General features: G+C 36.8%; 2 protein-coding genes across 2 annotated transcripts; both read left to right on the forward strand.

Moving 5' to 3' along the window:
• The first annotated feature begins 9039 nt into the window (after positions 1-9039).
• On the forward strand, positions 9040-10704 carry LOC147614627 (uncharacterized). Its single transcript, XM_086779734.1, has one exon. The coding sequence runs from the start codon at positions 9040-9042 to the stop codon at positions 10702-10704; it is 1665 nt and encodes a 554-aa protein (XP_086635860.1).
• Positions 10705-10777: 73 nt separating this feature from the next.
• LOC147614628 (uncharacterized) lies at positions 10778-12082 on the forward strand. Its single transcript, XM_086779735.1, has one exon. The coding sequence runs from the start codon at positions 10781-10783 to the stop codon at positions 12080-12082; it is 1302 nt and encodes a 433-aa protein (XP_086635861.1). The 5' UTR covers positions 10778-10780.
• The last annotated feature ends 1297 nt before the right edge of the window (positions 12083-13379 follow it).

Genomic DNA, 13379 nt, shown 5'->3' on the forward strand with positions numbered 1-13379 from the left:
TGCAAGTAGAGAGCTTTGATGAAGAGCTATCCATCATCAAATCTCTCTATTAGGCTTTCTATGTAAAAGCTAGGGTTAGAGTTTCATAAATCACAAGCTCTCAATCATTTGAGCATTAGAGTTAGGGTTAAAGAAACTCACCTTGTTTTTAAACAACAACCCACAACCCTAGCTTCTTGAGGTAAGAGCTCACTCCTTTCTATTATGCTTTTAACACCATAATAGATAATTTGGGAAAAATCCCATTCCATTTGAAAAATGGGATCATGGTGAACCTATCCAAGCTTTTGTCAAAACCCCATCATGTGACATATCATTAGAAAGATCTTGAAGAGTAGGATCTAAATCTATAATGTCCGACCAATTTGGAGTTAATATGCTCAAGATATGGCCAAAACTATGTTGAAAAGGTAATTCCCAAAGTATGAGATTTTTCCCAAATTATCTAATATTGTCTTTTTTAGGACTTTTAGGGTTTTATTCTTTTAGCGTTTTGTGATTTTTTTGGGTTTTATGCTTTTAGGGTTAGCTCTAAGCATGCATAGAGCTCTCAATGCTCTCAATATAGGCATAGATCTCCCAATGTATGCATAGAGCTCTCAATCACTTTGTTTAATCTTAAGGTTTGTAATCAGTTTGTGTAATATTTTATTTTGTAGGTCCTACACTAATCCTAGACCTCTTTGGCTTCCCAAAAAAGAGGTAAGCACTCTATTTCTTTTAATTGTTTATGCTTCTCTCTACATTTATTGCACCCTTGGTGGCGGGTTTAGGTTTAGTTTACAAGCTTTATGCATAGGCTTTCATAAAGCTCTATGCATAGGCTTGCAAGATTATTTCAAAGGCTTGCAAGCTTTATGCATATACTCTATGCATAGGCTTTTTGCATAGTCTTGAAAGCTTTATGCATAGGCTTGCATAAAGCTTCTTGCTCACTTTGTTTAATCTAGTAATCACTTTTTTTAATCCTTTACTTTATAGATCTTGCACTAATCCTCTCTAGCTTCACAAAAAGAGTTATCCTCTCTTTTTATTTTAATGTTTAATGCAAGTTCTACCTTTATTGCACCTGTGGGTGCTGGGTTTAGGTTTAGTTTAGACTTGTATAAAGCATAGGTTTGCAAGCTCTATGCATAAGCTTGCAAGCTCTATGCAAAGGCTTGCATAAGCTTGCAAGCTCTATGCTAAGCTTTATGCCTAGGCTCTATGCAAGCTCTATGCAAGCTGTATGCATAAGTCGTAAGCATACGGATTATGCAGATGACTCAATGCATTAAGTCTACATGATGTTACAAGCGTTTGGAATCTCATCACCACAACAAAAGAACAATAAATACAAGGAGAACGAAGTGGAAATCATTTAGTGGTGATGATAAGAACTCAAAATCTTGTACATCATGTGGAGATAATGTTTATAAGTATATGCAAGAAGCTTGCATAAGAGCTCTATACATGAAGCTTGCAAAGAGCTCTATAATGTTTATGAGTATATGCAAGAAGCTTGCATAAGATATATGCATGAAGCTTGCAAAGAGCTCTATGCATGAAGCTTTATGCATAGGCTTCATTTAAACTTTATTACATGTGCTACTAATCACTTTTCTTAATTTTACGTTTTGTAGGTCTTGTACTAATCCTCTCCTTTTTGGCTTCACACAAAAGAGGTAAGCTCTCTTTTTCTTGTAATCCTCAATACAAGATATATGTTTATTGCACCCTTGGGTATCGGTTTTCGGTTTAGCTTAGTGCATAAAGCCTATGCATATGAGCTCTATGCATAAGAGCTTTATGCATAAGCTTGCATAGGCTCTATGCATAGAGCTATTTTGCATAGGCTTTATGCATCAGTTTTATGCATAGAGAATATGCATAGGCTTTATGCATAAGATCCTATGCATAAAGCGTATGGATAGGCTCTATTCTTAGCTTTATGCATAGGCTCTATGCATGGTGCGTATGCAAGCTTATGCATAATTTCTTTATGCATAGGCTCTATGTGTAAGAGCCTATGCATAGAGCTTTATGCAAGCTTATGTAGAAGAGCGTATGCATAAGAGTTTTATGCATAGACTCGTATGCTTAGGCTTGTAAGATTTATGCATAAGAGGCTATGTGTAGGCTCTATGCATAGACTCTATGCAAAGATTTATGCGTAGGCTCGATGCATAAAGCCTTTATGCATAGATATTTATGATGAATGTTTTATGATTTGAGAAATTGACTCTTATGCATGTATTTGGTTTGGGTTATATGTAAAGGTAATGTCGATCGACCCATCAAAGGACCGTGAACTTGCTCAATCTCATCAACCAAAGATATAGGCAGCATGCATGGACTCAGTTCTCACAGACACATGTATGGTTTAACATCCCTTTCCATATACACATAGTTTATGCTTTATGCATTTTGTAAGTCAATTTATTTAGTCTTATATGTAGGCCAATATACCATCGAGCCAATTGACTTCATAACGGCAATCCACTCCATATGGCGAGTTTTCATTATAATTCATGTGTGCATCCCTTGGACTCAGGGATGGTCCGGGTGGATGATTTTATGCATGATTTATGCATGTTTATGCATAACAATTATCTAGAGAGATCTTAGGGTTTTAACAGTGGTATCTGAGCAATCTCTAGTTAATTGTTGTTATTTTTTATTTCTTATTATAATTTTTGGTATTTTTTTGAAGTAAATTTTAATATTTACTAATAAAAATATTATTTTGTTGATTTGTGTTGATGATTTACACATGGATCATCGATATGGTGATTGGAATGTGTGTTACTACTATTCAATGGATGAATCGATGTTGCGGGGGAATTTCGTGAGTTTAATGCTATTTTTTCTTATTTTTTGTGGTTTAAAACAAGCATTAATGGAAATTTTTATGAAAATACCACATATTTTACTATCGGTATTTCTGGTAGAATGAATTCCCTAAGTTTCTAGAATTTTTAGGAATTTTTTCCTAATTTTTTAGAAATGTTTTTTGCATTTTTATGGTTAAAAATGTATTTTTAATGCATTTTGCGGGTTTTTTCGCGAGTATGCGATCAAATTTCTGTCGATTTTCAGTTGAAATTCAGGGGTAGCATGTTGATTCATGGAATTCTCTCTTGTGTGCATGGGATCCTCTTCGTCTCTCAAATCAGAATTTTCTCTTCTATTTTTCTCTCCCCTATGAGCACTCCTCTTATTAGGCAAAAATAGATTAAATTTAATCATAATTAAACCTTAATTATGATTAAGGTAATCTTAATTATGGCTTAATCTTCTCTTAACAGAGAGAAGAGAAGATGGAGTGGAGAAAAAGAGTATGAGAATTGGAGATGGAGAGGAGGAGAGAAGAGAGAGAGAAGCCTCTCTCTCTCATTTTTCTACGCGCAGGCTACTGGGGGGGCAGCGAAAAAATGACCCCCCCCTAAAAACATTTTCCATAAGCTTCTATGAAAGCTTATTAAGCTTTGTTTTTTTTAATGAGTTTTTTTATTTAAAAAAACCTTTGTTTTTTTTTAAATTTTTCAAAAAAAGAAGCTTGGAAAAAAGCCTTAAAAATAGAGGAAATTTGACATTTGAGAAAAACAAATCTCTGAAAATTTTTCTCTTAAAACCTTTTGGCTTTTCATCTTCCGAGAAACCGTTTGGCTTTCTGCTTTCCCGAAACCTTTTGGCTTTTCGAATTTCAGAAAATCGTTTGACCTTTCGGATTTCGGAAACTTTTGACCTTTCACATTCTGATTTTTTTTTTGTCTTTTCATTTTCCCGAAACTGTTGGCTTTCCATATTCCGGGAAAACTGTTGGGATTCCGAAACTTTTTGACCGTTCGTATTCTAAATGCGTTCGGGGTAAATTAAAATTTTCAAAAAATTCATGAAAATTAGACAAAGGGTATTTTAAATTTCTGGAAAATGTGTGGTTGGTGTCTGGCATGTGGTGTGTATATTTAAGCGCTCGTGACCATTCAAATTCCTTTAAAAATATATTTTTTGATTAAAAAAAGAAAATCCATTAAAATTATAAATTTTCATTGGATTTGAGAATTGTCGGGTGGAATTGGAAATTTCATGAACGATGGGAATCTCACGAGAATTTAGGAATATTCTAGAAATTATTTTTAAAAATCCTAAAAATTGGTATTTTTAATATATCAATGGTATTTTGGTAAAATTATTTGTTTATTTTATTGGGAAAAATATAGGTTTGGAATGCCATAAGATAGGTTTAGTGGAGTTCAAAATTATCATATTTTGAGGCCTTAAACAATTAGAAAAATTTAGAAAAAAATCATGATAAATTTTTTTTTCCAAGAATTTAATATTTTCGAGGGTTATTTAATGTTGAAGTACGTTTTCTCATGCCAACATTAGATAGATGCGAGTTATTCGCATATTATTAATATGATTATACCTCATATTAGTAGATATTTCTGTTTGGATTAATTCGAAACGATGTTTTCATGATTTTTATCATTATTTAGTCATTATTTTTGGACATGTTCCATACTTTTGATGGCTAGAATCTGCGTTCAAAGTGTTTCTCACCTTTGACACTTTTTCATGATAATTTATTTTGCACTTGTTTAAGTGTGGTCCATGCTTAATTTTCTAAGCCTAAGACAAATTCTATCATGGGTCAGTTGATCGGTTTGTTTTGTCATCAGGTTCTGCCTAGATCACTTGTGTCTACGGGTTTTTTAATAAGTGTTACACACATGTGTTTCACTTGCTTACTTTGGAGTTTTGCTTGAATGACGTCAAAGGCGCTAATAATTCAATTTTTTTTCTAATGATGTACTCGGAAAGAGTTATTCCTTGATGTGGTCATAGGTATATAGAGACAGATTTTATTATGTGAAAGTCTGGGGATAAGGCCATCTTATTTCTTTTATATAGGATTTTATTGATATTTTCCTAGATAGCATACCAGGGAGTTTCAAATTGTTAAGGTATGTATGGGTGGTATCATGGTGGTATGGGACGCTAGTGATCCCTCACATATATTATCTTATGGGATAATTTGGGCTCAATATTGTTGCTTTGCTTACATCACTTAGCATGTTGACCTCAACATTCAAAGACAATCTCATTTTCTAAATTCACTAGAAGTTATAGTGTGGGCATTCTCTAGATAAACTTCTTTTATCTATAGCCCGCATGTGTTGATGAGTGTAATCTTGTCGGTATTTTCACTTGTTGAAATCTTTTTCTTTAGAGTACAACGAGTTTATCTTGTGTTCAGATTAAGAAAATTTGGATTTTTCCTTTGTTGGCATTTCTTTATCTAGTTCCGTACTTTAGGTGATTTATACAGTCAACCTGATGGTTTACAGATGGACATATGTGACTCATCGAGACGTTGATGACTCTCTATGTTGATATGGGTAACTCGGGACATCGATAATTCCAATGATGGAATTTTTCGATAATAGTTTTAAACATATAACTACAAGAGCTGGGGGTGGTTAGGAGGTTTGAGCTCCTACAAGAGAGAACATGAGACCCCGGGGGATTCAGAAGGGGAACCTTACGATATCACGTGAGTGTACACTAGGGGGGTTTTTTGCAGATGATGCATAAGCTTATACATTAGGGGTGGGGGCCCTTTTATGTTTTGGCTAATCTTAAATTTAAGTTAAGGGGGGGGGGGGGGGGAGAGGGGGGGTACTAATCTTTACCCTAGATGTAGATGTAGAAATGACACACAAATACTCATTTGATAAGTCAGTCTCACTGGGTGTTCATGAACTAAGCCCAAAACTAACACTAGGTCTCCTTCATTGATGGTGATTCTTATTGTTAATTATGGTAATCAAAGAACTAATCGTGGCTAATTAAAGGGGCTAATGTTTAGAGAAAATAAGAGAAAAGGCTATGGAAAAAGGTGTAAGAAATGTTCCATAGTAATGCATTCCTATAAGCAAATTAAGCATAACATGGCCACATGAACACCACCACACCCACACCTATACCCTCTCACTCTTTCACTCTTTGATTTTGACCACAAGCTGGTTCTCCTAAGTTGTCCTTATTCTCTTTTGGCATTTGTAAATATTTACTCTATCTTTCTAGTACACTTTGCTTTGCACACTTTGCAAAATTGCCCAATCACCCAAAGACAAAGAGACTATCTATCAGAGGATTAAATAAAAAATGGAGTAATGGAAGGCTACATGGAGTCCCAATGTTGTAGATCCAAGAATATGGGTTTTAAGGGTGGTTCAAATCAAGGAACTTGAGATCCAACCTTGTAAGTCATGATATAAATAGTCTTTCATAATATAAAACAAATATATCATTAAATCATTCTCTCTTTAATATAGGTTTACTATTTTATTCTAGTGTCTATAGTAGTGTAATATACATGTGTCTTTTCAATATTGCGACTGTGTGACCGCTATTTGAATAGTGAATTTCTTAATAGAACCCTTCATTCAGAATTTGTGATAGGAAGGAAGTCATGTGACCGCTATGTGTAAGTCTTGGGACAATCTATGAGAGACGATGACCCTAGAACTATCAAAGCAAAGATGTGCATTGAAGGACACCATTACAAATGCCTTAATACACTATGGATCAGCGGTGGTGAACCTAATAACTAAGGAAACCATGATAGATTTGGGCTTGGAAAAGATGTTATAAAGTAATTCGGTTAGTTGGCTTGCCAACAAAAGTAGAAATTACTTGCCCTCCCAAGTATGTGTACACATGTGGCCTATCCCATGAGTGAGGGCTTTTCACACGGTTGACCATACTCACCCACGAATGTAACTTTAACCATATGTTTTCTTAACCATGGTGAAATGGAGCCAATTTTATCCCCAAAAATGGAGGGGGGAAATGGGGAAGAGCGGGAAAATGGGTTTCCTATCCTGCACGTGACTTTTGCCCTATCTTATGCCCTGTACTTTTGCCTCTTCAACCTCCATTGCCCTGGCAGGTAGTACATCGTACCTTCCAGTTTGACTATCTCCCACCTCCCGTTACCTCGAATATCCCTACTGGTATTTCAGCGTTGGAGTTTGCAGATTACTCTACTATTTGGGCCTGGAAGTTAATGATGATTTTGCTGTAATTTGTTCCTCATTTCCTTTACTTTACAACAGGTTTTGCTGCTACTGCAAATAATGCATTGAGAAGGCCTATGTTTCTACTTCAACTCACATGTTTTTGGTTGGAATTTGTTTACAGGTGCTGTAATTTGTTACTAGTTGCTAGAGTAGCTGTAAGCTTCGAAAGGAGATTGTTGGCTTGAAGCAGCTCTAATTCTTCCATACTTTGCTCCAGGTTTTATGTCCATTTCATCCTTCATTTTAAACATGTTAATGATGGTTTTGCTGTAATTTTTTCCTCATTTTCTTTACTTTACAACAGGTTTTGCTGTCCATTTGAGATTATCTTGTTGGGCACCTTTTTGTTATCTAGCCCTTTTATAGGAGTATGGAGAGGCATGATATTGTGATTGTGTTAGATGAGGGTATGGCTGAAAATCATGTGTTGGGATATGTTCATCTTAAAACCGGTGGTACCTACAAGGACTTGAGAGAAGAGATCATCCGTGATAATCTCATCATAGATGAGTTTATATTTTTGGGAGGATCTAGGAAAATTCCAATACGGGCCAAGCAAGAGGAGAGATGGATAGTTGATGCTGCAGAAGTAACCATCCAATTGAAAATGGAATATGATACACAAGGCAAACGCCAAAAAGTGGACTCAGTTGGAGATAGCAATAAAATGCAGCCAAAGTGTACAGTGTCTCCAGATTTATGTATGCATGATCTTGCTCAAGGGTGTGAAAGCTACAATATGGTGGATGATTCGACTACGTGTGGTAGTGTTTCTAAGAATCGATTGAAGAGTCACCTTGAAACACCATCTGAGGTCAAAAAATGGCAGAGGGAGATTAAGATAGCCAAAGAAAAGTTAAGAGCAAAAGGCCGACATGATAGATTTGAGCTCATGTCAAAGGACAAGGATGGTAAAGCATTGTTTCAGATTTGGTGTGAGGAGTGTGATTGCTCTTATGGTCAAGGGGGTCCTGACACTTTGTATAATTACACACACTCACACATCAACTCAGCATCCCATATGAGGATTATTGGGTTATGTGAGCAAGAGAGCCATAGAAAAGACAGCCTTGGTTCATTGGATGACATTATGGAATTAGGAAAAGAAAAAGTAAATGAAGCAATGTTGGAGGTTTCAACCTTTGCAAGTGAGAGTAATGTGGTGTTTCAACTAGTAACAGAGACTATTGGAGATTATAGCACTCTATCAAAAGTCTATATAAGCTACATGCTAGATAACAAGTGGATACCACTATTTCCAAAGACAGGATCTCTACGACAATGCATGATTGAGCATATGAAATCCAAGCTACATATCACAAAGGCTAGTGGCATTGATTCTAGTAATCAAGTGAAGAGGGCTGGTGGTCGCCCATCCAAGGTGACAATTATAGATAAGAAGCAAAGAGATCTAAGTGGTTTTTTCAAGAAATGTTCCGCTAAAGGTAAAACTCACATGTTCTAGCTGTGTTTTCCATCAGTTTTGTATTTTCCAAGTGAACATTTTTTCTTATGCTCTATTGTAATGTTTTCTTATAGACAATGACACCTTGCAAACTGCCAATGCATCACGAAAGCCATCAGGTATTTCTCATATGCTTCTATTTTCAATCATTATTTTTGATTTTTTATAGAGATGTTAGGTGTAGCTAGTCATATGGCTTTTGGCTCTCTCTCCATTAGGCAAATTTTCAAGCTTCTATTTTCAATCACTATTTCTGTTTTTTTATAGAGATGTTAGGTGTAGCTAGTCATATGGCTTTTGGCTCTCTCTCCATCAAGTCTATTGGGAACTTAACAGATTCCTCCTTTGCTCATAGGGAGTAGCTTGCTTGCAACCTTGTGTTGGGGTTTTTGGCAAGGGTCATATAACTATGATGGGAATGTGGTTGACTTGAAGCCCTTTTTGGATGATAGTAAGGGAGGTGGCAAATGGCACAATGAGCCAGCAACTAAGGCAACAATTATGATGGGGACAACAGAGTTCATTGAAATTAATGGCACTTTCCGTCATAAGGATTGCAAGCGGATATGTTTGGAGGGAACATACTTTGATAATTTGCAATGTGGTGCATGTGCTACTATTCCTAAAGAACGAGACTTTCGCATGCGAGTGTATCGACAAATTCGATCTTCAGACACTCGTGGATCAAGAGACACAGGAGGTGGTAGACGGTTAGATTATTTGACTCATTTAGAGTTATTGAGAGTAGCAAAAACAAAGTCCACAATGGTTCGGGTATTGAAGAAGGAGATAGCATTCACAAGAACTGAAGTTGTTGCATTGAGCGTGAAGGTTAGAAGTCTTCGGGAGAGCACTATGGAAGCCATGGTGAGGAAAGATGTTAGAAAATTTTGTCAAGATATAATCAATGCTCATGAGCTAGGTCTATTTGAGGGAAAGAAGGCATTGTGGAACTTCTTTGTTGACATTTCACAAAACATTTCAAGAGTAGGTCAAGGGAAGAGATATTCCAATACAACAAAGGAATTATTTGAGACTGTCAAGATATGGGGAGGGACAAGGTTGCATAATTTCTTATCACTTAACCTTGGAGGTCCACACATGTCCACCACAATGAGGTCCACAAGAAAAGCACTTTTCTTTCGAACTGGTTTACAAGAGGATATATTTCAACATGCAAGAGAAGTTTACACTTGTCACATGATGAAGAAAGGTATACCCTTGGGTAGTGTGCCAGTTCTTCTAGCTGAGGATGAAACAGTTGTGAAAAGAATGGTGAGATGGGTGGCACGTGATGATAATTTGGTTGGCTTTTGTGGTAAAAAGCTAGAACACACTTGCATTCCAGACTTTGTCGTGCAAGTTGGTGATGGTCAAGATGGATATCTTAGAGTTGTGGACGCTTTTCAACATAATGTGATTGCTCATTATGCAAGGGTATTGATAGTGAATCCTCTTCTTGAATTCTTGCCAAAGCTAGTTATATTGGTGCAATTGACATGTAATAGGTTTGATTCCATGTTTGTCAGAGAACAGTGGGAGAGCATTCAGCTTTCTTGGAACATTTTTCTAAGGGATGTGGTAGGTCCATTGATAGGACATGCTTCAGATGGGGATAGTAGGCGCAGAAAGTTGATGTTGCAAGATTACTCTTCTTGTCAAGGTCCCAGGTTGTGCATTCCTTGGAAGGGTTGGCCCTTTACAGCACACATCACATTTGATGGGAGTATCAGTGGTTTGCATGATCAAGACTATATCCATAATGGAAAGAAACTTATCAATCCTTTGGATAGTGCATCTAGAAGGTTGGTACTTGGTAGAGAGCTTGTGACTTTGAATCATGTAGCAATTGTATATCAATTATTCAAGGTTGATGAACATGGCTTGCAAGAAGGGGATATTGAGAGGAAGGATAGACAAAATTGGAGAGCTGCACAAAGGATTGCTGCAAAGAAAGTACAAAAGTGTTTGAAGTTATTACAAGAAGGCTATGGTGCTCACAAAGAGCGGACATTGGGCACACGTATGTACTTATCAATAGTAGCATCTTACATTGATATTTTCTTATCACCTACCTTAGACTTGTATGGTCGTGTGAAAGCTGCAGGAAAGGTGTCTTTCTTTTTCAGGTATGCAGAAGTTGCTACCATTGCTATTAGTGATATATGAATAAAGGATTTTGAACGTATTTCCAAGGTTGATGTGGCTAATACTCATGGTTCTTTCTATATGTAGGATTTGGCGCATGTGGATCACTAAGCATGATGCATACTCCCTAAAGCAAAACTTTATCAGTAGAGAAACATTCATTGACATTCAATTGTCATGTCACTTTGTGGTTCTCTTGATAAAGACCTTTAGGGAAAAGCATCCTCACTTGCACGTACCCCTTTCTTGCACGGGATCGGATGCATGTGAGAATTTTTTCAGCAAGGTGGGTGGAATGGTTCGGAATGAAAGATGCTATGATGGCTTTGATTTGCTGAGTAGTACCGGAGCACTTAATAGAATAGCAGAGTTTCAAGCAGGTTCAATTCTTAAATTTCCAGCAGCTCATTCTAAACAAGAAAATATATGGGCTACTTTGGAAAAGGAGAATGGCACTCCTTTGGCCAACCTGGGAGACTATGCTTGTGTGAGTAGTGACAACCATATGGTATCTGCATTGAAAGAGGGATTATTAGAAGCAAAGGCCATAAGTGAGACACTTGGTATGCACGATGAAACTTCTTGGAATGACTCATGGGAGGAGGGAGATCTCTTAGAACTCTTCAACCCTAATCTTGAATATGTGGATGAAGATGAATCATTGGATGATGTTCTACTTTTAGATGAAGATAATCACTTTGATAGTGGTGTTCGAGGTGATCTGGTGGATGAGGAAATTACTAGTGAAAGTGAGCTTCGTCATGTGATTGATTGTCTAATTGATGAGGAGGAGAAGGTGGTTAGTGAAATATCGCCATTTGTTGAAGTGGATGGGAAAGCCATTTCTAAAAGCACACTTGTCAGCCAATTGAATGGAAATCCCACACTATCTAAAGATAGATTAACAAGGGTGAAAAGTGGAGTGTATTTTTCTTTGGAGAAGAAGGCAATGATTCATACAGGAACATGTCTTGGTATAGGATCTGATTGTGCAGTATTGTTTGAAAGCACATCAATAAATGCAAACAAAAAGACAAGAGGAAAAGGAAAAGCTGGGAATACTAGTAAGGGTGCTGTAAACGGCATGTGGTACCTTGGAAGGGTGGCAAGCATGAGGAGAAAGGTTGGAAATTGTCTAAAAGAGACAAGAGGCCCCTTTGATCTATTGGATAGGCCTTTGAATGTTCAAATTCATTTGTCATGGTATCAACAAGCAAAGGGAACTAGGACCTACACATATGACCTTGTTGACAACCAATGTGTGGATTTGGAATCTATAATAGCCTTGGCCAATCTCAACTATGATCGACAAACAAAGAAATACCATCTTGATGAGAATGACTACAAACTTTTCAATGAATATGTGCAGGGCAGAAAAGGTACATTTTCTATTTTTTAAATTTTTGTAAAGTTTATCCATTTTGAAGTTGTCCCTTCCCTTCCCTTCCCTCCTTCCTAGTCCATTTGCAGCCCTACTGCTCCAATCTCTGATGTAGATGAAGGGAACATATGTTTTTGTTAATGTGCTTTCAATCCTTCTTATCACATAGGGATCCTAGGTTTGCAGCATGTAACTTGACAGGGAGCTTATGTTTGTTTTGTAGGATAAATTTGTTGGCAAGCTATGTGGCATGATGCAGCATTTATGAGAAGATGCCCATAGATGTGTCAATGCTAAACTTATGGATTATAGACATGGATTGTTCGGGTGTTACTCTTGTTTAATTTTTAGTTTTTCTAGTAAACATTCAAGATGCATTTTATGTTTTCTACTCTATCAAATTTTGGTTTAGATTCATGGATTGTTCAGGTGTTACTCTTGTGTAACTTCATATTTGCTGCTATTAAACATCCAAGATGCTTTTCAGCTTTTTCATTCTAGTGTTTGTTTTTTAAGGGAGAAGACACTTGTTTATGTTAGTGTGTAATCATTCTTATACTACAGCTTTCTAGCTTGTCCGCCCCAATAACAGTGAATGTAGTTGCTATCTACACTATTCTGAGCAGGTTTAGAGACTGTTGCCAATTATGGGAAAGGATTTGGAGCTGTTTACCTCTGTATTTGGCAATACAACATTCAAATTAGTTCATGTTTTGCAAGTACAGGTCTGCATTGGAAGTTCAGTGAGGTTTGTGCATTGTTTAACCAAGCATTGGCTAGTGGGTTAATGTGATTTTGTTGGTGCAATACCATTCACAGCATGTGAATCAGTGGAGTTTATGCATACATCTAAGATGGTTCAGAATCAAAATCCGAATCTAAATTCGGGAGACGTGTTTGAAGTTTTGGCCTGGGAGGATAAATTGAATGGAACCAAGTATTCCATGTGGAGTTTTATGGTGAATAATGCGTTAGTTGGTAAGAGTATATGGGGCTATGTTAGAGGTGATGAGGCTTGTCTTGTAGATCTAGTTATTGCTTCTGCTACACCTTTGTAAGGAGGTAATGCATATGATATGTAGCTAGCTTCGATAAGGCCAGCTACACCTATTGCTCCCATTGAGGATTAGAGGAGATGGGATTAAGGGATGCCCAAGCTATGCCACTTATAGCCTTGTCCATTAAAAGGATCATCATACCTCGTATCTGTTCCTCCAACATACTTGGAGAATATGTATTGGGCAAGGAAGGAGTCTAGGCTTACTTGAAAAGACATCTTGATAGTATTTCAAGAGCTTTACGTATGGAAATACAT

The sequence above is a fragment of the Cibotium barometz genome, chromosome 41, assembly GCF_041138505.1.
Source record: "Cibotium barometz isolate CiBa-2024 chromosome 41, ASM4113850v1, whole genome shotgun sequence".
Classification (NCBI taxonomy): Eukaryota; Viridiplantae; Streptophyta; class Polypodiopsida; order Cyatheales; family Cibotiaceae; genus Cibotium; species Cibotium barometz.

Coding starts and splice junctions, on each gene's coding strand:
- LOC147614628 (XM_086779735.1), top strand. CDS start 10,781: ATGTGGATCACTAAGCATGATGCATACTCCCTAAAGCAAAACTTTATC.
- LOC147614627 (XM_086779734.1), top strand. CDS start 9,040: ATGGGGACAACAGAGTTCATTGAAATTAATGGCACTTTCCGTCATAAG.